The following is a 26,512-nucleotide window of genomic DNA, read 5'->3' as shown; positions in this document are numbered from 1 at the left end:
GTGCGTGACACTACTGCAGGGACCACCTTACCACTTTGCCAAAGTATTCTCCTGCACAGCAGCATATGATCCGAATCTGTGATCTGTTAGAAAGTTTTTGCCATTTTTCTGAATGAATTCTTCTATTCCCTGTCCCCACCATCGGGCATGTCTGTAGCTGTTACACTTCAAAATCAATGACCTGGAAAATAACCAAAAGTAAGCAACACAGTTTTATTTAGCTTAGTTCTCAGTCTCAGAAGATGTTGTTATGGGAACTGAGTATCAATCACATTTTGATTAATCAAAAGTGACCAGTAACCAGAGGGGTTTGTTTTTTTAAAAAATAGTGTTTCAGCACCTAGATACCATAGTTGCTGACACCCTATAAATACAACTGATAGATATCATCTGCACATTTTGCACATCATGGACCAGATATTGCTTACCTTGGTTCAACCCCATTGATTTAAATGGGATAGCACCATGAGGAGAGGGGGCAACTCCAAGAATTTTTGTAAGTGGTTGTAGCCAGACAGGAACCCCCCCCTTGTAACATCCATTTTTGCTTGCCTGGAGCATACAGGGCACACAGAGCAGAAGGCCCAGGCTGTGTGACCGTGACCAATTGTAAGCAGAGATAGGAGGGTGGTCAAACTAATTGTTAACCAAGAGGCTGTACATCATGCCCTTGACTTAACCCATATTGATACGAACACACAACCGTCCACGGGGGGAGGAATCTCCCACCCAACAAGAACATTCGGCACTCCTAATTTAGCTATCTTCCTCTCTTACAAGTGTAAATTAATTTGAAACTTGCTTGTAAGAACTGGTGCCACAAAATGGACCAGTAGAATTTGGCCTCTTAGATAAGAAAGAGGATACAGGGCCCCAGGGTGCAGGAGGGGCTTCTAACCTGGAGCAGGGATGTAGCGGGGGGAAGCAGGGAGGCACTTACCATAGGTGGCTCCCAGCCAGTGATGCAACAGGGCACTCATGCCATAGTGACCCCACACCATTCACCATTCAAAGTGGCTAGCTGCTGCTGGCAGGCAAACGTGTCTCTGAGCACCGCTTCAGGGGAGGGGGAAGTGAGTCTCCACATGCTGCCTGTGCCAGCAAGCACCACTACTGCAGCTCCCATTGGCCAGTTTATGGCCAATGAGAGCTGTGAGGATGGCGCTGGGGAGGGAAGACGAATGCAGAGATCCACTGCCTCCCTCCCCCCACCGGGCATGTAGAGACACGCTTGCCAGCAGCCTCCGGCCATGGTGCTTCCAAGAACTATGTGGCTAGGGCCATGGCAGGCTGGCTGCAGGACACTTTCCTTTGGCCCTAGCATAGACGGTCGTGGCAAGTTGGAAGACGTTTGGTGGGCCGCATCCAACCCATAGGCCATATTTGGTCCATCCCTGATTTACACGCATGGAGGAACTGTCCCACTGATCTGGTTCTTCTCCCCCAATAATGGAGTGGCTGGATTCTTTTCACTCTCCTCCCTGTTAGAAGGGAGTGGACCCCTGAAGGGAGATGCTAACTGAATCATGCTACCCCACTGTAGCAGGTGCAAGGTGGTTACACACCCTGTGTACAAAGTATGGCCCCCTTTTGATTAAAGGGAGATAATTTTCAAGTGAAAAACTAAAAAGTATCTACATAAAATACACGTTTCTCACCTGGAGAGATTGTCAATCTGCAACCCATATTCTGTTTCAGTCTCTTTCTTGCCAATCTTAATGCTGAATTCTTTATCTGCCAGCAGGACAAAGGAAATGGCTCCACTATCTGGCTTCATGTACATTAGGAAAGAGTCTTTCACTACTAACCACCTATAAGGGGAGAGAAATTTTATCTCACATTCACTTCAGAAACGATGGCCATCCAATGACACAGTCAACAACGGTTTCTACAAGAGAGCTCCAAGCCATTGATCATCAGGATCTGAAGCAAGGAAGGAAAGGTTTCTAGCCTAGTAGGAGCAGTTTCTTTCTCACGTGGTTTAGACACCTGGCACCTGATTGTGCAATCAGCGTGGAGTGATACAGGAGTAACTCCACTGAAATTAATGGGGTTACCCCAGTGTAAAACTGATGAAAGGAAAAGGAGAATCAGCCTCTGGAGAGATGATTACAGCAACAGCTAGCATACAAAATCCTGCATCTAGATGATCAAATCAGCAGTTATGTCAGTGGAAGGATGGTGCAGTAGTTAGGGAGCTAGATGGGAACTTGGGAAATCATGGTTACATTTTCTGCTTTGCCACAGAGTCCCTGTGTGACCATAGGCAAATCACTTAGCCGCTCTGTGCCTCAGTTTCCCCATCTGTAAACCAGGGATAACAGCACAGGGATAAATACATTAATAATTGAGGTACTCAAACAATTCAGAAATGGGAGCTATACAAATATGTATGATACAAACACATTTGTGTGCTTAAATGCTGATGTGCACAATCAAATTCAAGAATACCACTGCAGTGGGAATCAGGTTCTGTATGACTAATGCCCTGCGAGGATACAAAATTTGCATCTGCATCTTCAAAAATAAGCTGCGGATATCCACATTGACATCCACAGATGCAGATACCCGCGGATATAAATCTGTGGATTCGCAAGGCTCTATGTATGGCCACATCCTGTATAAGTCCTTGGAGCTCTAGGGTTTATTGTCTGGGAACATTCATGGGCCTGTTGGCCTCAGGGGTGTTCAGCCAAGTGGCTGCATAAAGGACATGGTGGAGCAAAGATTCTCTTCGTCGAGGAATATTATTTTGGTAGCCTGTAATACCTCTGGGCACTTTGGGAGCAGTTCACTCTAGTCTGAGTTTCTCATGGGTTATTTATAAAGGTGCTGAAACCCATTAAAGCTAATGGAAAGTGTACAAAGAGGACATTTTAGAAAGGTTTCATTGCCAAGCAACGGGCACCACAGTAGAAAAACAAGATGAGAAATGACTAGTAGGTTTTCTGTCAGCACCACTGCCCTCGAGCATGCTGGAAAAAGTATTTCCCTGTCAGACTCCAAATATTTTTTGCCATTGCTGTATACACAATGATGAATGATATGCTGAACATCCTCCCTCCCCCACCACACACACAGGCGAATCAGTCACATGGCCTTACACCAGATATTTGTTCATATAAATTAATGGACAAGAAAAGAAAAACGACCTGCACCAAGTGCAAAGCCATACTAATTACTGTATCTTATACAGCCAACTTGAAATGTTATGTTGCTGGATCAAATTCAATTTCATTACTCCGCGTTTGACCTGTGCAGTATTCCCATGTTCATTTTCTGACCATGACACTCATCACATAGTAACAGAGCATAGTCAGGGCCATATCTAGGAATACAGGGGCTCTAAAAAGGTTGTTATTGAGGGCCCTGCACTTTTCTTTTCTTTTCTTTTCTTTTCTTTTCTTTTCTTTTCTTTTCTTTTCTTTTCTAGACAGAGACTAGCCATAGGAACCAACATGTTAGGTAACACCAGACTTCCTGCTCCCACATCAAATTTGCTGGACCCATAAAATCAGGGAAGCCCTGTCCAGAGCCACCAATTGGGGCAGGAGGGAGTGGGGAGGAGGGAGGAAGGGAGGCTGTTGGCCTGGGCATCAGTGATTTCAAAAGGACCAGGGCTCCCAGCTGCTGTCACTGCTACTTTGTTGATGTCACTTCACTCTATTTAAGCTAAGGAAATATATAAAAAAGGGAGTCTAAATATTGAGAAGCACGTGGAGTAAAAGGAACCTTCCTACATTTATAGTGGAAATGTCTTAATATTATCATATTTTGTGGGAAAACAGTAAACAGAATTTTCAAGATAACTAAAATTAGTCTACTTATGAAACTTACAATGGCTCCATTAGGTTACAGTGCAAAGGAAGGTATTGAATCAGGGAAGGACCCAATGATTTCATAGTTACTTCTAGCAACCATATGCCCCATAACTCAATTTTGAAAAAGGAAAGATGCCTCAACATTAGTAGAACGGAAAAATCAAGTCTGAGAAATTCTTTCAACATGAAAAATGACAGGCAGCCTTCTATCAGGTCAAGTAGGTTTTCTAATGTGTTGGCATTGCTTCTGGAATTTGAACAAAGTAAATATTCAAGTAAGAATAAGAAGAGGGAGATCTGTAAGATCTGTATGGAAAGTTCAGTCTATCTCTATATTTTAGAAATGTGCATCTGTCTGTCTGTCCATTTGTTCAAGAATTTCACCTAAATGGTAACAGTTAGGACCACCAAATTTGGTGTGCAGCTTCCTCTAATCCCAACTTCAAGCAAAATCAGGGTTTGGTTGTGCCGGGAAAATGGGACCTGCCTGGAATAGGATTGTTTTCCATAACACGGAAAGGGAGGGTCAGCTATACTGCAGAGTGACCACTGGAGTCAGCTGCAACACCAAGAGTGGCCAGCTGGACCTGGGGCTCACCATCTTGCTGGCCACTGGACGGGGTAAAGTCGCTCTCCTTCCCCAAATCCCTCGCCACTGCCTTTTACCATAGTGCTGGAGCGGAGAGGCAGGGGGAAGCCTCACTGGCCAGCAGCTCCCCCCTAAAGAGCCATAGCCGGCCCTTCCTCTAATACCACCAGGCTGCTCAGCATGCCCACTCCCTGGCCTATGCAGCCTCCCTCTGTCCCTGGGCTGGGAACAGGAAGCATCGCTGGGAAGAGACTGTGCAGCTCTCTCGTCCCCCCCCAAACGGGACTGGGGAGTGCTGGCAGGGCCGGCCTACACAGCCCTCTACCCCACACCCCGCATTCCACCCTGGCACCTGGGGACAAGTTAGTAGGCAGGGTATCAGCCCTGCCCCCAGTCCAGGGACAAGCTGGCGGGCAGGGAATGCAATCCCAGCCAACCACAGGGAAAAGCCAGTGCCTGCTCCCAGGGATAAGCCGGCAGCCACCTCCATCCCCTATCCTGACCCCTCAGCCCTGCTCTCCTGTGGTCCCCCTCCTCCAAACCCCCTGCCCTGATTCCTGCACTCTTCATCCCTACCCCGCCCAAGCCCCTCCTCAACCTCCAACCCTCACTCCTGCACTCCCCACCCCAGTGCCTGAGTCCCTTCTCACTCCCCAACCGTGTCTCTCACCTCCCCTACCCTGAGCTCTCCCACCCTGACTCCTATGCCCCCATGCTCCCAGCCTCCTGCCCTGAGCCCCCCATCTTCCCATAGCCCTGCCATGAGTCTGACACCACCAGCCCTCTGTCCTGAAGGACCTGGGCAATGCTGGATAAGTCCTCTAGTGGAGGGGGAGGGAACGCCAGCATTGCCCAGTGTCCTTAACTCAATACATTTGGTTTTTGAAAAATAAAATGAAATGTCCATGCTTCATTTAAATCATTGCTCTGGAGCGGGGCTGCGGATGAGGGGTTCAGTATGTAGGCTGCCTGGGGAGAGACGCCTAATCAAGCCCTCTCTCACTGCAGCAGGTTGGGGGGGGGGTGTCAGGTGAGACATGCCTCTCCATTGTCTCTGCAGTTCCAGCAGGCCCAGCGGGGACGGAGTGTATGTCCCCTGGGTGGGATAGGTCCAGGTTCATCTGCCCCCTGCACTCCCCAGCCAGGGTGAAGAATGCACTTTCCCCTCACTCCCTGATGAAGGAGATAGCCAGCAATATAAATTGCCCATACACACTGGAGGTGGGGAAGGACTTGAGCTCACCTGCCTTCCTTCACGAAAGGGACCCTGGGGGAGGCTAGGGGATGGAGCAATCCCAGATTGACGGGGGAGGACCAGCCAGTCCCTTTCACCTGCCTGGTGATTCTGTCTCTTTTCTGTATGATTTTATGAGAAGCAATCCCATTCTAGGCACATCCCATTGTCCTGGCACAACCAAACCCTGACCTTGCTGTAAGTTATGATAAAAGCAAACTGCAAACCAAATTTGGTGGTCCTACCTCTTACCATTTAGGAGAATTCTTGGACAGACAGGCACGCTTCCTCTATATTTGCTGTGTGCCTTTGCAGTGGTTTGTATTTATGGAGCAGGGAGGTCAGGCAGCAGCAGTCAGTCACAGCACCCGAGGAAGCACAAAAGGAAGGGGGCTTTTCACATGTGACCAAAATGTGCTGTCCCTAAATAGTTAATAAACTTGCTGCCTTTGCTGACAGCAGGTGGCGATCGGAGCCATGACTTAAAAGCACAACCCTGACCTGAGGGCGGTGCAGAAGTCAACCATCCCATGAGAGGGATCTCTCCAATGCATGGGGATGTGGGGAAAAGAGCGTGCTGCCCATTAACTTATCAGTTAGGCTGGTACTTCTCTGTGGCATACCATCTCTGCTGGGTAGAGGTGGGAAGCTTCCCTCCCTGCCTCTTTTGGAGTGGTCCGTCTGTCTAGGCTAGGTTGCTGTGTGAAGTGATGCAAGTATGAGATGGCTTCTTGTACCTCCTCATTCTCCTCAGCTAGCCTCATGTATTCACAAGGCAGATGGGCACAATCTGGCCCTTTGTCTTCATTAGATCAAAAGTCAGCCACTCAGATTCTCTTCAGATCAACACTGCTCAGGCCTCTGTAGGGCTCCTTTCAAAATGTGAGGGAAACACCACAGAGAGGACATGTTTCTCCCTGGACTTAATGACATCCAAGAGAATTTGTGGATCAGGTCTGATTTAATCTACTGGTGAGTGCATCCTGCACAATGTTTCAATTAATTTGGGTTGGGTTTTCTAATCAGAAAGGTCTGACAAACTGAACTATCCATGAGCATCACTGCAACAGTCCAATAAGGGAAAGAGCAGAGGCTAACAGCACTGCAGTTTTTGAAGGATGAGTGCTACACAATCATACTTCACATGGGGATCCAATATAACCCATACTTCTAGATATGATTCACTGTCCCGTGTAGTGGCATTTAGACCACTTACAGATAGAAAGGATGAGTGTGCTCTAAAGCCTTAGTGGAGAGCCAGTTGACTTTTAGCTCATGCAATAAGCTCTGGAGGTCCCAGGTTCAGTCCAGCATGTCAGCATTACACTAGCATGTAATTTCTGTTGTGGATTAAACACTAGAGGAAAAGTCAAAGCCACCTGTGGCTGCAGGATGTCAAACTAGCTGATCTAATAGCCCCTTCTGACTTTGGAAAAAAAATAAAAGGAATCCATACAGGGAAGCGGTTCTAGAGCCTATGCAGCCCCAAATTTTGTGGTGCCCTACACAGCTGCATGTTTTGCCTATCAGTAGGAACAGTCCTGAATCCACAGGTACCTCCGGTTTCCCTATTTTTGTTGAAAATCTCGGTTACAGAAAGAATGACAGCAAGGAAAGGTGTAGGAAAATGTGAGTGAGACTATTTATATTCAATGCAGAGTCTGGAATGACTAATAAGTTTAAATTCATAACTCTACTAGACATCAACATTCACTGATTCAATAGAGATAAGGGTTTTGTGTTTTATTGCAACAGTCTGTAGCTCACTTTGTAACTCTTCTTTCTCCTATGATAGCCAAAGTGTTAACAGCTTGCTTCATTCTGAATGGTTTCCTGCAAAGGGCTAACTCTGGATGTATTATATTTATTGTATTTAGCTGTGACACTCTCATTAACCTTTCCCAGACCTGAAGAAGAGCTCTGAAGCATGAAAGCTTGTCTCTTTCATCAACAGAAGTTGGTCCAATAAAAGATAGGAAGTCATCCTCCACCTTGTCTTTCTAATAGGTACAAAGCCACCTAAAGAAACAGCGCCCCCTGCTACAGTACCTTTTTGACCATCGATAGCAGGCCCTTTGTTGCCCACAGCAATTCAGACCGGGTATTCTGTGGCCCCCAGATCTTTTCATGATCATACCTTCTCTGAAACAAATACAAGGATGACAAAGAAATGGCAAATATGGTACATGCATGCACAGCTTATTAATTATGTTTAATGAAGCTATATGGACTGGAGGAATCTGACCTGGAGATACACAGCCAGATACCTGTCTGACCGCTTTCACCTCAATAGGGTGGTATGGGTAGAATGGAGGATCACCTCTCTCTCATTGTCTATTGCCAGATCACTCCTGCATTCTCTGTTTCTCAGACATTTCATCTGCCTCTCAAACAGCAGGTGACCTAAGCCTAACTCCATCATGCATCCAACAGATGAACCGAACCCACGTCACAGCAGCGGTATTGTTATAAATACAATGCCAGCAATAAGGGAGCTACGGGTAAAGTCTCAGCTTATACATGAACTGAGGGTGAGCAGAGCAATTGGTATGGAGTTGGAATTGGACTGGGGTGAAGGTGAAGCAGCATCTAGGACACAAATGGGGAATGAGCAGCAGGGAGAAGTGAGGAGGCAGAATAAAGGCCTTGGGGGATTAGGTGTCTAGAAAATACATCAAACCCTCCCACTTGGCAGGAAAAGTGAGAATCACCTGGGTGCACAGCAGGAATGTGTGAGAGCTAAGGGCCACAGCACACACTGGAGCACCACAAGCCGTCAGTCTGAGCATATGAATGTGATGAAGAGCCCTTAAAGCTGAGACGGGGCCCAACACAGAGAGGACTCCATCACTACCTCTCCTACTTGCCCACTGTCAAGTCCTTCCCCATTTGTAAAGCTGGATGCCTGGAATTATTGCATTTCAACACCCATGTCCCATCTGAATCACCCCAAGAAAGCTTTCACTGCTGCCTACCAGGTTGTTTATAAAATCCACAGACATTTTTGGTGGTAACCAAAATAATACCATTTTTATTTAATAGTATTCAAAATAAAGGTACAGCTTGAACCTCTCTAGTCTGGCACCCTCAGGACTTGACTAGTTTTGAACCAGAGAATTTACCAGACTATTGGAGATCAATATTGTCTAGCAGCATTACCAACATTTCCACTGCTTACGGGGCTGTTAGAGGACATTTAGGGGGTAAATTAGAGTTAAACAGCAGCACAGAACACAGAGCTAGGACTGGTGGCTGTAAACCAGGTTTATGGGACCACGGGAAACTTGGCTACACCTATGAAAAGTGGACATCTGGTTAACTGAAATCATTCCAGACCAGGGATGTTTCTGGACTAGAGAGGTTCAACCTGTATTAAGTGTTAACCATAGGCTTAAGGAAATTTTGGAAAAGTTGGGAAGTTTAAAGAAAAAAATGGACCATTCTTGATTTCAGTGCACTTTTTTCCCCCCTTCTTGTAGTTTCGGCCCATGACTAACATGTCACCATCATTCAAGAAATAAATTAACCAGTGATGTAAGCATGCTATGACAGGGACTATAGATTGCTCTGGTTGGTTGCACTGAACCATTTGGCACAGCTCCAGTCTATGACGAGATGAATTTGGCCCTGTGAGTTTGGCAATGAGATGTGTTCTGTCTTTTACATTCGTAATTATTTCCCAGAGTTGTAATGTAATGTCCTCTTGTGAATAATAATACATAGTTAAAATCTGGAAGATAAGATGTTCCCAAATTAACTGCTAGCTTGGCAGGAAAGCTAACTATTTGGATATCCTCTCTTTATAAAACCATGCTCTTCATGAAACATAACTCAAAGAAATGAAATTCAACTTACATGCCCTTTGGTCCTAGATCACGGATAAATGACAGCTGACTTACACCAATGAATTCCGTCTGGAAAATAGAAAGTTCCCCATTGTTTATATTTTGGACTCCCACAAATCACTTTACATAGTGAAAATAATTCATGAGTAGGAAAATGTGGAAAACCTTCCAGGTCTCGGTATGAAGCCCACTAAAGTCAAGAGGAGTCTATGTACTTTGGATCAGACATTTAATGCACATAACCAAGGCGACCATAATCAGATTTGGTAAGGTTATTTAGACGATTGGTAAGGACCTATTGGAGCTTTCACCTGCAGGTCACTGATGCAAATTCAGTTCATGTCAGTAATGACAACATTTACCATTGCTTGATGAGTTTCTGGTGACCTATGTGAACTGAGTTTTTAGGCTCAGTCTTGTTTCAACTAGATTTATATCTGACTCATGACAGTTGGCTCTGCGTAAAGCCAGTGACTAAATGGAAAGATAAATTTGCTAAAATCAACTGGAAGTCTGTTGAAACAGTGAGGCGTCCTGTGGCAACTGTAGCAAGATGAGGGCCTAAAGCATAAGCCCATATATGACAGGCCTGGTGCAAGGCCTAGGCACAGTGGTCAAAACTTTGCTAATATAAAGCAAACAGAAGCTGTGAGCAAGAGGCAGGCCCTGCTCACAGATTATGGCATGAACAGCACTTAAAACTAATAGATTTTTTGAGTATAAGCTTTCATGGGCAAAGACCCTCTGATGAAGCGTGGGTCTTTTCCCACAAAAGCTTATTCCTAAATAAATCTGTTATATTTTAAGGTGCCGCAGGACTCCTCATTGTTTTAGCAGATACAGACTCATGGCTACCCCTCTGATGGAAGTTTGTTGTAATATCATGGATTCATCAACTGACCCCAAATAAAAAAATCCCTGAAGTTATTAAGAGATTACAGCAGATTATATCTATGCACCAAAGTATAGTCCTCTTGCCATTAGCAAACCAATGACAGTGAGCTCCATGATGGCACTCAAATCTAAAACTAGAGATCTAAGCCACTTCCAACTGTCTAGGTTTTCTTGGTGGAGGAAGACATTCTTGGAATATAAACTGCTGCTTAGTCATCTCAGATCCAGATAGAGTGTCTCACACCATATACCCCAGTGGAGACATTTTGTTCACTGTTGCCCATGTGCAGGGATGCCAGATTCTGCTGGTTTCTTTCTGTGTAATTTTTTTCACACTCATATTATTACTAAAGCAAAATGCGCTTAAAGCAAAGAATAACCCCTCATGCTAACCAGGCAGGTCTGCTCACCTCTTGGACCTATTGCCACCATCTGGACACTGAACCAACAAAATATATGCAATCTTAGGGTTGGTCTTGGTAGTAACATCATTGAAGAGCTAGTTGTAGGAAATAACCACCGAACGAGTGACCACAAATTGATTGTTTAAATTAAATGGAAGGATAATGAAACTCAGTTCTTCAACTAGGGTTTGCTTGATTTCAAAAGAGCAGACTTTGGGAAATTAAGGGAATTAGTTAAAGTGATGAGCTGGAGTGAGAGTTCAAGGGTTGTTGTTTTTTTTAAATCAATGCTACGAAAATAATCTGAAATTTGCACTCGGAGCAAGGGGAGAAAACATTCAAGGGAAAGTTGCCAGACTTTGCTGCTGAATAATCACCTCAAAAAGGCAATTCAGAATAAGCAGAGTCTACAGAGAATGAAATGGTGGACTGATAAGTAAAGAAAGCTACATGTTGGAGTGCAAAAGCCATAGTAATAAAGTGAGAACTGCTAAAAGTCAAGCTGAATTCAAATAAGTACTAAGAAAATAAATAAAGTAAGCTGAATTCAAATAAGTACTAAGAAATTCAAATAAATAATGAGATTTTTATTTATATAAATTGAAAAGGAATAAGAAAGGATGAGATTAAGCCTGCTATGCAAAGTGGTTGGGAAAGAGATTTAAAGATAACCCAGGTATAGCACACAACTGAAATGAATACTTTGCCTCCGATTTTAACACAGGTGATAATATGAAACATGGGCATGAAGGTAGAAGGGCTGATGGAAATGACCACGTGTGGTGGCAGAAAAACTCCCAAAACTTAATGCGCTCAAATTGGAGGGACTGAGTAATTTCCTTCCCAAAATACTGAAAGAATTGGAACCTGAGATTGCTAGTCCAGCAACAAGAATTTTTCATATATCTATCCATTTTGGGGCAGTATAACTTGACAATATCTAATATAGCACCTATATTTTAGAAAGAAAAAAAAAGCGATCCAGGCAATTATACACCTCTTGGTCTGATCTGAGGAATATGCAAGGCTTAGAACAATTTGTGAATGAAAGAATAATTATTCACAGAGGTAAACAATAAAAGGATAGTAATGCAACATAGTAGCGTTTCCCAAACTATGGGCCGCGGCCCGGTACCAGGCCACAGGAAAAGAATACCGGGCCTCAGCATGGCTGCCAGGGTGTTCCGGGCTCCCGGACTGCCTGTGCAGCACTGGGTTCCCCAAGCCCTCAGCCGGGCTGGGCGGATGCAGCCATATGTTTCAGGCTCCCGGCAGAGGCATAGCAAGGGGTTACCAGGAGAGATCGCAGGAGATCGCAGGGGTGGGGGGAAACCGGCTGGCAGGGGCAGGGAGGCTGGCTGGGGGAGATCACGGGGCTGGCTGCAGAACCGGCCGGCGAAAGCAGGGCTGGCGGGGGCAGCAGGGCTTGCCAGGAGAGAATCGGCTGGTGGGGACAGCGGGGCTGGCCCAGGGCGAGGGCGGGGAGAGGGGAAGGTGGAGGGGAGGGGGGAGAGAACCGGCCAGTGGGGAGCAGGACAGTTCAGGGCACAGGCAGATCCTGAATAAAAATGTAAAAGCGGTGCCTTTTAAATATCCCCACTGCTGACAGTGAGGTTTAAAGGCACTACAATATGTCAGAATGGAGAGAACCTGGTGCATTCACCATCCGGAATGAGAATATGGATAAAAAATTCCAAAGATGGTGTCAGCTTTCTGAAAATAAATGAGCCTTTTTTCAATACACGATGTGGTGGTGCAGGGTTTTATTGGATTACAGTCCATTTTTCCAATCCATATTTCCTTAACTTGCTGGTAAGAATGTTGTGGGTGGCCGTATCGAAAGCTTTGCTAAAGTTGGCCCTGGGGCCTTTGGGAGGACCAAAACCAATGTATTTGCATATTTGTCATTTGCTTAATGAATATGCAAATATATGTTACCAGTCCTCCAAAAGCTCGTGAATGGATTTATTGGTCCCCGTGTCAAAAAGTTTGGGAACCCCTGCAACATAGGTTTACCAAAGGCAGATCATACCAAACTAATCTGATGTCTTTCATTGAGAAAATAATTGATTGTTTTAGAAGGGCAATGTAGTAGATCAAATATACTTGAATGTCAATAAAGCATTTGACAAGGTACCATGTGGGAAATTATTAAACTGGGACAAACCGGGATTGGTACAAGAACTGTAAGGTAGATAAGGAATGGGCTAAATGGGAGAAGGTATTGCGGTTGTGCTGTAAAGTGGATTATCAGTCTGAAAGGCGGTTACTAGTGGAGTTTCTCAAGGATTGATCTTGGGATAAATTTTATTCAATATTTTTTAATAATGACCTTGCCGTGAAAAGCAGGAGTGTGGTCATGAAGTCTGTTGATGATACAATGTTGGGAGTCATCATCAACACAGAAGAGGATTGGAATATTCTACAGGAAGATCTGGATGACCTCGAAGACCAGAATGACAGAAACAGGATGAATATTCAATAGTACAAAGTGCAACCTCATGCACTTAAGAGCTAATAGTTGGGGAAAGAAACAGAGAAGCAAAGGCACCTAGGTGTCTAGGTGAATCACAGGATAACCACAAACCACTCGTGACACAGCTGCAAAAAATGCAAATGTGATGCTAGAATGTATTAAGCAAAGCATCTGCAGTAGAGATAATGTAGTATTAATGATGCTGCACTAGGCACAATAGCAGGGGCCACATCTGGCCTGCCAAGCCACCGGATCCAGCTCATGGAGCACCCTGCCAGAACCTTCAGGACACAGCAGCCATGTGGCTCTCTGCTCTGGAGGGAAGGGGAGGTTTTGTGTGATCTCCCCGCCCCCCGGCCCAATCCTCAGCTCCTATTGGCTGGAAACAGCCAGCCAGAAGGAGCTAAGAGATTGTTCGGGGGATGGGAGGCAAGGGGGACAACATAAGCCTCTCCCCACTCCCAGAGCTGAGAGCCACATGGAGGGAACAGGCTGCAGTTTTAAGCAGTCTGGGGCTGCAGCAGGGAGGGAGCCCAGCCTGCCTTGGGGGTGCAGGGCTGCTGGCCAGGAGATACTTAGGTAAACCAGCCAGTCCAGTATTTGAGTTTTCTGTTCGGGAAACAAATTGAGAAAATATAAATGTCCTGTATTTTCTAAATAAGATGTAATGTAGATTGTGATGTAATGTCAAGTGTGTCTGGTATTTTTGTTGAAACCATCTGGCAACCTTCGGTGAGTGTGTCCCAGCCAAAGCCTGCCTCTGGCACCCCTGCCCCTCCTGTACCCCACCTTCTTCTCCCAGGTCACTATCCAAACCCTCTTCACCCCTCTGTCCCAGGTCATAACTCCCAACCAGACCCTGTATCTCCTCTGACACTCATCCCCGAGGCCAGAATCCTCGCCTGCAACCACACTCCCTCCCTGAACCTACACACCAATCCCCAAATCCAGGTTACAACCCCCTCCCTACACTCAAACTCCCTCACAGACCTCACATCATCTCCTGCACCCCAATCCCTTACCTTATGAACCCTTCTGCACCCAACCTCCATCCTAGACCCCGCACCTCCTCCATGGAAAAGTGCAGCCCTTAACCGCTTTCCAAAATCTTGGAGTGGGCTCCCCCACCAAAAATTATTGCCCACTCCTGCACTACAGGAATACTTGGAACACTCTGTACAATTCTTGTCACCCATGTTCAAGAAAGATGAAATCAAACTAGAACAGGTAGAGAAAAGTGCTACTAGGAGAGAAGATGGGCTTGGTTAGCCTAGTTAAAAACATGTGAGTGGGGATATGATTGCTCTATATAAAAACTACATGCGTGGGATTACAAATTCAAGGGAGGGTAAGTGTTATTTAAGCTAAAGAACGGTATTGGCATAAGAACAAATGGATATAAATTGTCCAGGAGAAAATTCAGGCTAGCAATTAAAAGGTTTTTAACCAACAGAGCAGAGAGATTCTGGAACAGACTTCCAATAGGAGCTGTGGGGGCAAACAATTTAATTAGAGACAGCTGGGCAAATTAATGAGTGGGATTGTAGCCAGCTTTGCTTGTGATGGCAGGGGCAGGCCTTGGCAGCCCTAGGGCTCATTTAGGTCTCATGCTTTAGCCAGCCACATGCAGAGATCAGGAAGGGATTTCCCCACCTTCTCTCCCTGCCATGTATTTTAGGATTCTTGTTGGCTTTTGTCTCCTTCCTCTGAAGCATCAGAGATGGTTGTAGATGAAGATGAGGTATTGAACAGGGAGGGCCTGTGCTCTTAGTAGCATTAAGCATTCTCTCTCTCAGGTGCTTGGCTGGCTGGTTCTCTCTCATGCGCAGTCTAACTGATCACCATATGTGGGGGTCAGCAAGGAATTTTCCTTCTGGCATTGTTCCCTGTAAGCTGTGCACTTGTGTGGCCACTCAGGAGAGTCAAATGACACCCAGCTGATTAACAGAGCACCCACAGCCAGGTTTGTCCTTCTCCTGGTGGTGCACATTCACACATGCTAGGTGCACATTCATTTTTTTCTGAACCTGGATGGAAAAAATCCACAAACACTGTCCCCTGGTCAGACAGACAGTAACTTTGGGGTTTTTCAAATTTCTCTGTAACAAGTGGGTCTGGTCATTTGCCAGAATTAGCTGGGTATATTTCAGTTAAACTCCTGCCATTACAGGAGCTCAAGCACTGATGCATCTCAGACCCACCTCTTCCTTGTCTATGGCATGTAATAGTCTAGTATCCTGTGAGCTGTGATATTCCCGTCTGATTCCGGTTGTTGGGGTTAGTGTGTGGGTACTGGTGGCCTGTGATGTACGTGGCCCAGGCAGCATCTGATTTTTATCACTCATAGATATGTTTACTTTTAAGCACTGTTTTAGATTTTAACTGTGAAAATTTAAATAAGTAATGTGAAATTATGGGAGTCATCAGACTGTAGCTGTTGGAATTCAAAAAGGTGAAGTTTTATAAACTGTAAACACAGTCAACATCATGTCCAGATATTCAAATTAAATATCCTTCAATCAACAAATTGTGCCTGTTTTTTACAATTGATCTGCTAATTCATTTGAACAAGCTTAATTCAAATGGATAGATCACTGCATTTTAACTCTATGCTGTCAAGTAGCACTATCCTTACTTTATCTATCTGTATATTATTACGATTATTATTGATGGAAATATTTTTGTCAGTTTGCATGTGTACAGTGAAACTGATGTTTACCATATGCCAATACAAATCTAATCCTTCTAAGACAAGATATGCAGGAGGTCAGACTATGATAGCATGATTCCTTCTGGCTTTTAACTCTGTGATTCTATACTCAAGGTTAGCACCACCACAGAGAATAAAAGGGCTCCTGTTCTCATGCACTGCCATATAGTCCAAGCATACAAACTAGCAGAAGCTGATATCTGTGTATTTGATTTCCTGCTTTTTCTAAGGTTGCACCATTTTTATGAGGCAGACAGAACTAATTCGTCCATGCTTTTGTTCATAAGGTTTTAAAATTCACAAATATTAGCTCTCTCCTGGGTAAGAGACCTGTGAGTAGTCTATCCTTTTGGTGGGTGAAATTCAGCACAGCTTGTGCAATGCCTAAGTGCCATGTAAGTCCTTCAAGTTGGGACTCAGGCAGGCACTTAGCTCCGAAGACACTCTTTCAGCTTCTTGAAGGTGCAGAGGGACATCCAATCTCTGATAATCCGACCTCTTAAGGTCTTTCAAGTTAGGCACCCAAACTAGGGATGTAAAATCCCATTTAATTAGTTAACCAGTTAAATATTAAGGCTACGTCTACATTGCGCTTTCTTGCACAAGAACATATGCAAATGAGGTGCAGCAATGAATGGAGTCACATTTGCATACTTAGCGAGCCGCCATTTTGCGCAAGGGGCTTTTGCACAAGAAGGAGCAGTGTAGACTGCTCCTTCTTACGCAAAAATCCCCTCTTGCGCACAAGCCGTTCTGCCTGAAAATAAGCAGCAGATATTCATCACCGCACCTCATTTGCATATGTTCTTGTGCAAGAAAGCACAATGTAGACGTAGCCTAAGTGATTAAAGGGGGACAAGCTAGGGGAAGGGGGGAAGACATGCTCTAGCATAGCTGCTTCCAATGTGACTCCCAGCCTGCACAGGGCCGGAAGCGGCAGCAGGGAGTGTGGCACTGCTGGCAGGGGGTTACCCATTAACATCCCTAGCCCAAACATCAAGGCACATAAAATTACTAGCTACTTTTGAAAATCTTGGCCAGCAGGGCCAACAGCTTGGCCAGGCCACTAGGTGAGAGGGGTGTTCTAAGCCCCTGGAAGGCAGGGCCTCAGGCAGAAGGGGAGGGGCGGGGGCTAGCCAGCCCTCAGCCCCACCTCTAAAGTGCCCTCCCCTGCCAGCCCTCAGTGGGCCTAGGCTTCCAGCCACTGCCGCCATGGTAATAGGAGCTCTGGGCCCTTTTGTATCACTAGACCCAGGGGCAGTTAAGCATTAGCCCTCCCTCCCTCCCTCTCTCCCCCGCATCGGTAAGCCAGATCTTGGTAATTTGCTGTGAAATGTAACTGAGTTATTGTTTGGGGAACATTTAGTAATGAGAACGGAGAGAGACTAACTGTGCAGAGAGGAGAAATTACCACTCAGCTAGAAACAAACGTTTATTTGTTTAACTTTATTACCTTGAACTGCCAGATCAAAGGCAAACACTGTTCAGCATTGTGGCTGTAGTCCGCTCCACCCAACTAGTCCTTAAAAAGGTCTCCATAGAAACAAACACAAAACCACATTCCTTCTTTGGCTAGTCTACTCCTGATGGTAGCCAAATACGAATGCTATGTCTGATCTTTAAGGACAAACGCAACCCTGGGGTAGGTCTGTGGGTACACAGCATCTGATGACATCCTGTCCCCTGCAAGAGCATCAAAAGGCAAAGCATAGCCCTTTGGCCCCAATCCTGCGAACATGTACTCCCATGTATTTTTTTTATGCATGTGAGTAGTCACACTGGACTTTCATTACATTATCCAAATACATAAAACTAAGTAGGTAAGTGTTTGCAAAATGGAGCTTTAATTTGGAAAAATCCACTAAGCTACAGGGCTACGTCTAGACCGGCATGATTTTCTGCAAATGCTTTTAACGGAAAAGTTTTTCCGTTAAAAGCATTTGCGGAAAAGAGTGTCTAGATTGGCACGGACGATTTTCCGCAAAATCACTTTTTTCCGCAAAATCACCGTGCAAATTTAGACGCGGTTTTGTGCAAGAAAGCCCCGATCGCCGTTTTCGCGATCAGGGCTTTTTTGCGCAAAACAATACCGCGTTGTCTACGCTGGCCCTCTTGCGCAAAAGCATTTGCGCAAGAGGGCTTTTGCCCGAACGGGAGCAGCATAGTATTTCTGCAAGAACACTGACAAACCTTACATGAGATCATCAGTGTTCTTGCGCAAATTCAAGCGGCCAGTGTAGACAGCTGGCAAGTTTTTCCGCAAAAGCACTTGCCAGTCTAGACGCCGCCAAGGAAAATTTATTTAGAGAAATGGAAAATATGATTGTGATGTTATTAATATTATTAATTATTATTATTATATATAACATTGACTGGTACAGTGCCTTTCATCTGGGGTGCTCATAATTCACAAAGAAAAGCAATATCCTTTCAATCTCTTTACCGTTGAATTCTTATACTACCCAGCTGTTGTTGTGGTGACCAAACATCCCACTCAGGTTTCGCAGTGATCTGCAGAAAATATTTTATCTATGAGATGGGGAAAGGATGGAGTTTCAATGATACTGTAGTAGGGAGAGGGAACAACTCAAACATGGAAGATCATTTGAAGAGCAAATGAACTGTGAAAAATGAAACAGCTGCAAGGTGGAGACACAAAACATTGTAATCCTCTTTTTTCCCCTGCTGATCCAAGCACGTATGATATATTTAAGCAAGATTTTAAGAAAGATTGTTCAGATGACATTGACTTTTTAGATAGGATGCAGCAGTTCCAAAGCCTGCTTTTCATTGCAGATCCAGCCTTTTTTTAAAATGGTAAAACAAATAGTCTGCTAGTAGCTCTGGCAACATAATAATATACTACGTATATCTCCAGTGCTCAGAATAACACTGTTCTAGGGCAATGTCCCAATTTTATCATACACAGAAAAATGGCTTTACACTAAACACAAATGTAAACTTTATTCTTGTTTCCTACAATTCTATGTTCAAAGGCCTCAGTACCGTAATCAGATCTGGCAGTATGGAGCTCTACAAGGCTGCAAGGGTCTGCCTTTGCAGATCCGATTGCAGAATCAGAGCCTTAAATAGCAACCATAGCTGGGTATGTGAACTGCTCTTTAATTGTATAGCTGTGAAACTCATTCAAGACTTATTTTGTTGCACCGGTTTAACTTAAAAGCGTAACTTTACACTGATTGGATAAAGGCAGTGCAAAAAGCTGCATGGACACTTAGGGTGCATCTACTCAGCACTCTAAACTCAAAATAAGGTATGCAATTTGAATTATGCAAATTGCATTTCTTACTGCAAATCTATTTCAAAATAGCTTATTTTGAAATTTGGTGCATCTACAGTGTGCCAAATTTTGAAATAACGCACTATTTCGAGCCATCTCTTATCCCTTGTGCAACGAGGTTTTTTAGGATGCGGAAATAGCGTGCCCGTTATTTTGAAAAATATTTTGAAATAACAGACAGTTTTTGTAGATGCGGGGTAGCTATTTTGGGATACTTCTGGAATCCCAAAATAGCTGTGCAGTGTAGGTGTATCCTTACTGGTTTAACCTAGGTTTATTTTGGAATCTTTTAACTATCAAGCTCATATAGATCCTGATCCAAAGGCCATGAAAAACAATAAATGAAGTCTTTCCATTTAACTTCACATCAAGCCCATAGAAATGGCTTTACAAGCTATTTGGACCATTCCTGCTCAACTATCCCAATTACCTGTCTCTGATTCTCCTGATGTACAGGCAATGTTAACCATACATACAACTAGTAGCCAGCTTCACGTCTCATACCCTGCCACAATAGCAGACACACAAATGTTACATGAATTCAAACTTGAAGAGACAGTTATAAACTTTCCCATGTACGGTTACATAGTCAAAGACTACTCAGTAAAGAACATTTAGGTGCACTCTACTTTACAGTTTACAGGCAGAACAGACACAACTGTATTTTCACCACATATGTAAGTCCCTTGACATCCCACAGTGCTTCAGAGCCCTGAGCTCCTCAACAAGGATGAAAAGAGCTAAATTTGCCAAGGTCAGCCAAGCTGAGCCAATTATCTACAAATGAACCAAAACACGCATGCCACAAATGCAGAATAAAAACAGAACTGGATTTAATGGAATTATCCAGGTCAGTTGTTAAAATGCCTCGAGGGGACAGAGTTACCAGGAAGAGGATCCTCTCAAGATTTAGAGGGCAATAAATCACACGGGTCATCTGACCTTTATGAATCTCTAGATTTAGCACCATGCCTGAACTTGCAAACAATTCAGCTGGAGACATCTCCAAGCCAAAGACCTATCTGGACCTCAGCCTGAGGATTTGCACCACCTAACACATGGGAGGCAACATTTACACATTAGCAAAACAAACAGCTCATCCCTCCGTTTTCCAGGGACGGACTTTTTGAACACAAGAACACCACCACACCCACTTCATTGTATGAAGGACAGATGCCAGTCCAAGGTGGACATGAAAAATCTGCAGCTTTGTTTCTGGCCTGAGAAGGAGTATCTTAAAGAAATAAAAAAAAATGTTCTGATCCTAGCATCTCTCTTTCCCCATCTGCTGCACTGAGCCGTGCAGTTAGTATCACAAGGCATGTTCTCACTGAATGTGTCGCAGAAGCCAAATCCATTGAAAGCCAATGCTCATACAGAACGATATCTATCTCTGCTGGCTAGGGACAAAATGGAGCTGCACTGGAGGAAGTTGGGAGAGAGAAGTACAATTGCTCATGGTCTTTACAGGGAAAGGGCCCAGAATACAGAAGTTGCATGTTTGGTATTTTTCTCCCTAATACCACATTTCAACCTGGCCTTGATCAAGAAGTATCTGGCATTGTTAGATTAGTAGACAATATCGGAGAGACTTGACAGACAATGCTTGCTCATGGGAGAGTGGCAAAATGGTTCCAATGCCATGTACTCTAACTTAAATCTACTCTTCTCAGCATACACCACTGTCCTCTACAGCAGAGCTGCTTTAAATGTCAGCCAGTTCATTGGAGGTGCAGATTTCCCACTGTAACTAACATATTGGCCAATGTGGGAGGGTGGTTTTGCCCCATATAACCGATACATTTGGTGTGGGCAACACTGAAACAATGCAGATAATATCTGAACAAAATATTCAGAGATCCAGTTGTAAACAGTATAAAAACCTTGGACAATGAAATGACTTCATAAGGGATCAAGAAAAGCTTTTCTTTGCCAAGCACAAAATGAGCAGATATACCCCCTTAAAAATGTAAAGTTGAGTCTATGTTTCTGTCTCATTTTAAATGGAGTGTACTTAATGGTTGTGTCTAGCGCCAAAGGATAAACTCCCTCTGCTTATTCAGTAAGTTCTGCAACAAACCAGGAATGCACCAATTTTTGCTGATGAGACAAAAGAGAAGTAATAAATCCTTTATGTGGGGTGAAGAGGAGGGGAAATAAATGGCCATGGCAGTGGAATGTTATTCATGTACAGATTTGGCCTCTAAAGTCTCCTCCAACTGGCAGGTGAGAAATGTGAGCTAACAAAGAGGTATACAGCCTGGCTTTCTAGCAATACATTCTTGCACAATATGGGCCAAATTTTGGATATAACATGAACCAGCTGACTTCAATCAAGTGTCGTAGGAATAAGGGAACATATAGATTACTGCCTCCCTGTGGAGGGGATGAATTCTCCTTTTATTAAGACCACAAATTTGCTGAAGTCAATGGGATATTAAGAAATATTAAGACAAAGCACAGTTTGACCCCTGATGTTAAAGTCACAGGATTCACAGAGTAAATCTTCCACAGAGTAGAAACCCCAAGCATTTAACTATTGCAACCTCCAACTAAACATCTTAAATGTTACTCAGGACCGACAAGAAGCCAGTCGTATTACATGTGTAATGAGCTGTCTGTACAAGACTGCCCTTAAGAGGCAGGTTGCCATAATGTGTTGTAGCTATGGCAGCCAAATAGCTTGACAGTATAGCATTCTGTTTAGTTATACTCAGATTTATGTGGATGTTAGAGAATATGTTTGCCCTAATAAAAACAGCTACACAATGCTTCTAAACTACAGGATTTATTTCTCTCAGCTGAGTACTTATACATAAAAAGAATCTTCATTTGTTACTTAAGTCATTGTACTTACTGTTCCATGGTAGTTCCTGTACATGGGCATTTTTAAGATCTTTGTCAGGTAGTCTTCCAGTTGTTTCTACAATGCAAGCATGAAAATTTGAGATAAGGATGTAGGGATTACTGTAAAAAAAAAATCGAAGCACATAGCTACAGGAAGTCTTGAAAATAATAAAAAACAAGTCACCGATCAAATAAAAAAAGATACACACATAGCACATCAACTATCCCACAATTTCTCAGCAAAGGAGAAATAACCCAGCTCTTGGCTGAGGGAGTGTTCCTTGAGCAAGTCTCTTCCACTTTTTGAGGAGACAATTTGGTTCTAACCTTGGCAAAGTTTCAGTTCGCTATGGAGAAGAATTTACCATTTTAACAAAGGGAACTAGGTCAGAACACAGTTCTGCAAACAAATTAACCTCCAACGGTGAAAATCAGAAAAATCCCAAGAATAAGATGGATAGAACAAAGATCAACAGCCTCTTCCCTACCAGCCTACCCACATCTCAGAACAGAGTATTTAGAAGAAGGAGGACATTTACTCTTCTACTAGAAAAATGTTCTTCTCGGACCATGTTCTCAGACGTACGTGGCAGACTTGGCATCTGCCTCGGTTCTCCCCTTTTGATAGTTTGTCTTCTAACGGTGTGACTGGAAGAAAAAAAATTCCCAGATTATTTGTCTGATCAGCAGAATGTGAGTGTATTTTCTCAGATGAGTCCTGACATCTGTTTAAAACTTTATTATACAATGAGGAATAGGTAGGAAGGAAAGCAAGGGGAAGCATAAAATTATCTAACAAATCACTGTGTAGAAATTAATTCAAACTAAAATTCAATGCTGAAAGCAGAGGATATTGAGCCAAATTCTCTTTTGATGCAAAAGACCACTGAGCCACTCACTTCAAATGAGTTTTGCCTATTTAAACAGAAGAGAATTTGGACCATGTTCTTGGACCATTATGTTTCATTAATCGTTTGCCTCTTTAATCTTTACTCTTGTTTCCTCTACTTTCCCCTTGCTTTCTATAGTCTTCTCAGATCTGTCTTCCACTATCCTTTTGTATCGCTCCACCATTCAATCCTTTTTACATGATTCTCTTTATGTTTGGAGCTCTGTCCCAGTCTTTGGGACCAGTCCCGCCTGCTGCCAAGCACCTCAGAGTCACAGGTGAATTGAGAGAACTCAGCACTAATAGATAAGAGCCTTAAAGGTAAGAGACCATATTGTGCCATCAATTTTTAAGCGCAATGATCCAATGATTTTGATGGGCAATTCTGCTTAAATTCTAACTGCACAAAATTTCCCACATGCTTTCTACAGAGAGAAATCATTGAAGAGAGAGAGATAATGGAATCCTTTAGATAACTGCTGCTTACTATGGGTTGAACCTCCCAAATCTGGGACTCTCTGGTCCAGCAACATCTGTGGTCTGGCAGGGCCACAGATGTTGCTGGACCAAAGTTCCCCGAAGCCAGCTGAGACAACACAGGGGCTGGGCCAGGCAGCATATGGGGAGCCCTTGTCCTGACCGGGGATCCCCCAGCATTTTCAGGGCCTGGCAATGGCCAGGGAATCCATGGCATCAGCAGAGCCAGGTAGCCGACAGGGAGCTCCCACCTCCGCTGGGAAACCCCCAGTGTTAGCGTGGTCAGGTGGCTGGGGAGTCCTGGCTTGAGCTGGGGAACCCCAGCTGCAGCAAGACTGCCAGCGACTAGGTGGCACCAGCCAGCAGCTCCGGGAAACCCCCGGTGGCAATGGGGCTGGGTGACTGGTCAGCCTCCACCAGGGAATGCTCTGACTGAAGGAGCACTGGTGGAGACAGTTGGCCTCAGCCAGGGAATCCCCAGCGGCAGCGGGATGGCCCTAGCAGCAAGACTCCAGTTGGGGAACACCCAGGAGCAACAGAGCCAGCAGCAGCCAACGAGTCCCACCGGGATGGGAGACACTGGGGCAGGAGATAGGCAGCAGGGTTGGGAATTGTGCCAGGTCAACGTTAGTGGAGCCAGCGGCATGGCAGGGAGCCCAGAGCAAGGCAGCCAGCAGGAGAGCACTGACCTTCCCTAGTCTGGCAAACTCCCTGGTCCGGGACAGCTCAAATCCTGAGGGTGCTGGACCAGGGAGGTCCAACCTGCATAATGTTGATTTTGAGCCTAATTCTTCTCTCATTTATACCAGGATAAATTAGGAGTGATTCTTGGAAGTTAACAGGGTTACATCTGTGTGCTACAGGGATAAATAAGAGAGAATTGGGCTTTTCGCTTCTTTCCAGTGTAATATGGACTGTCAGCCATATTTGCAAGACTACACAAAATAGTTACCTCCTTGTAGGGAGAGGAATTCGTATGAAGGCTTTGTATCTCAGCAGGTCCCTGTGAAATTCTTGAAAGTGCTTGAATTTCCTTTTCACTTGCCATACAAAATCTCCATGTGTGAACTCAATAGTGTAAACATTTGGACTTGGAACCTACAGGAAAGAAGAGCACCACTGTTTCATTACTCAAGGTGTAATCAGCATTAAATCCACTAGTGTTTATCATTTTTATTTAAAGATATAGCCATTTCTCATGACTGTTAGTTACATTTTTATCAGACTCTAAACAGAATAGGCTAAGATTATTCATATTGTTCTTGATAGAGTTAATCCCATACAGGTGTATTCATGTTTTCTAAAACACTGATTTACAAGAAGTTAATGTGTAAGTGATGTGTTAACATGGTAATAGGAGCAGGACAATAAAAATGGGATTGGAATTTAAAACAACATTTCGATAATATACACACACTGACCTTTTTTGTGGAGGTAAAGCGTTCTACTTCCAGAACTCGGACTTTAATCGGACATCCAATTAGATATGTCTGTATATGAGGCTCCTTGAACCCTTGAGTGTTATAAATTACAGAGAATGGGATGCCCCCTGAAAATGACCGTAAAATAGCAATTAGTTTAACACTATTTAAAACTATGAATAAGAGCATAATAGACCAAGGATAATGTAACAAGTTAATAATCTGCTATATATTTCAGAGAGTTTGTCTGTTTAAGAACTCCCCTAAAAGGTAAGAGCTAGGACCACCAAGGGTTTGGTTGTGCCAGAAAAATGGGATAGGCCTGGAATGGGATTGCTTCTCTGAAAACCATACAGAGACAAAATCACCAGGCAGGTGAAAGGGTCTGGCTGGGGGCACACCCCCTCCCAGGGACTGCCCCAACCCCGAGCCTCTCACCTCCCAATCACCTTTTAGGGAGGGCAAGGGGAGGCTGAAGCCCCCTCCCCAATTCATACCGGGACATTGTTTCATCAGGGAGTGAGGGGAATGTACACAGTTTGCTGCATTCTTCACTCTGGCTGAGGAGTGCAGGGGGCAGACACAGATGGACCTGGACCTGTCTCAGCCCAGCAACATATACCCCTCCTCCCAGCTATGCCCGCTGGAGGTGCAGCAGCCATGGAGAGGAGATTCTCACCTGGCCCCAGTGAAAGAGAGCAGGGGTAGTCCTCTATCCTGGGGCAGCCTATATACATCCCCGCCCCCACCCTAGAGCAACTATTTCAATTAAAAATGTACCTTTTCATTTTATTTTCCAAAAAATAAAAATTAATTGAGCCAAGGATCCAAGCACCACCCAGTAATCTAGTGATTATATAAAATCTTGAAGTATGCCTTATACAAACCTATTTCACCTAAGTTCATAGAAACCTTCACATTAACTGACTGGACTTGAAGAATTCAAATGCCAGGTACAGAACTTCCTTTTCATAAAATAGGATAAATCATTATGTTGAAAAATACAGTAAAACCTCAGCAAGAAAAACCTAGGTAAAAACACATTCCATAATGCATGCACCAAATCAGCAGCTTCATCCATCTTCTCAGGAAAGATTTAATAGCAAAGTGCTCTGATGAGGTCTTTTATCACTAAGTCTTCATCCATATTACAAAGTATATTCCAGGATGTTTACTGATGGATTATGAGGTGGTATCAGGAATAATGACAATTAAATTTCACTTGTTAAATAAGTGAACAAAAGGGTGTTTTGTGTAGCAAGGAGGTTTTTTTGGAGAGGGCGGGGGAGTTATTTGGCTATTTTTGCAGACTTATTCATTCAGTTTCTGCAATCTGCAACAGGTTGACCAGGTATTAATGGAAATTGCAGGCAAGGCTAGAGGCAGAGTTTGACTCATTTCAGGGGAGTTTGTAAGCATTATTTTAAAGAATTCAGACAGCCAAGTGTCAGAAGTCCTGAGTAGGTGGCAAAACACACAGCAATCCTGTTTAAAAAACAAAAAGCAAGCAAACCAAAAAGCTAGCCTGCCTTCACTGGATAATGAAAAATGCACAGGTCACAGACAGGTGCAGTGATGTGCAGCTACTATGCCAAAACGGCATG

The 26,512-nt window shown here is 44.1% G+C and overlaps 1 protein-coding gene across 5 annotated transcripts in view; it reads right to left on the bottom strand.

Annotated features, from left to right (window-relative positions):
* The window catches only part of PLD1 (phospholipase D1), a 139,673-nt gene that overhangs the window by 59,503 nt on the left and 53,658 nt on the right, over positions 1 to 26,512 (bottom strand). For all 5 annotated transcript variants that reach the window (XM_075937952.2, XM_075937953.2, XM_014572375.4 and 2 more), the window contains 8 exons: positions 24,909 to 25,036; positions 24,440 to 24,585; positions 22,661 to 22,769; positions 22,132 to 22,197; positions 9,500 to 9,558; positions 7,694 to 7,786; positions 1,659 to 1,811; positions 32 to 181 (listed from right to left, as the gene is read on the bottom strand). In XM_075937952.2, the coding sequence (XP_075794067.1) occupies positions 32 to 181; positions 1,659 to 1,811; positions 7,694 to 7,786; positions 9,500 to 9,558; positions 22,132 to 22,197; positions 22,661 to 22,769; positions 24,440 to 24,585; positions 24,909 to 25,036 (904 nt within the window). The remainder of the gene's footprint in view (positions 1 to 31; positions 182 to 1,658; positions 1,812 to 7,693; positions 7,787 to 9,499; positions 9,559 to 22,131; positions 22,198 to 22,660; positions 22,770 to 24,439; positions 24,586 to 24,908; positions 25,037 to 26,512) is intronic.

The sequence above is a fragment of the Pelodiscus sinensis genome, chromosome 10, assembly GCF_052426305.1.
Source record: "Pelodiscus sinensis isolate ZL-2025 chromosome 10, ASM5242630v1, whole genome shotgun sequence".
In the NCBI taxonomy this organism is placed as follows: domain Eukaryota; kingdom Metazoa; phylum Chordata; order Testudines; family Trionychidae; genus Pelodiscus; species Pelodiscus sinensis.
Note: the sequence above shows the minus strand (reverse complement) of the source record. Positions and strands in the feature narration are given on the sequence as shown.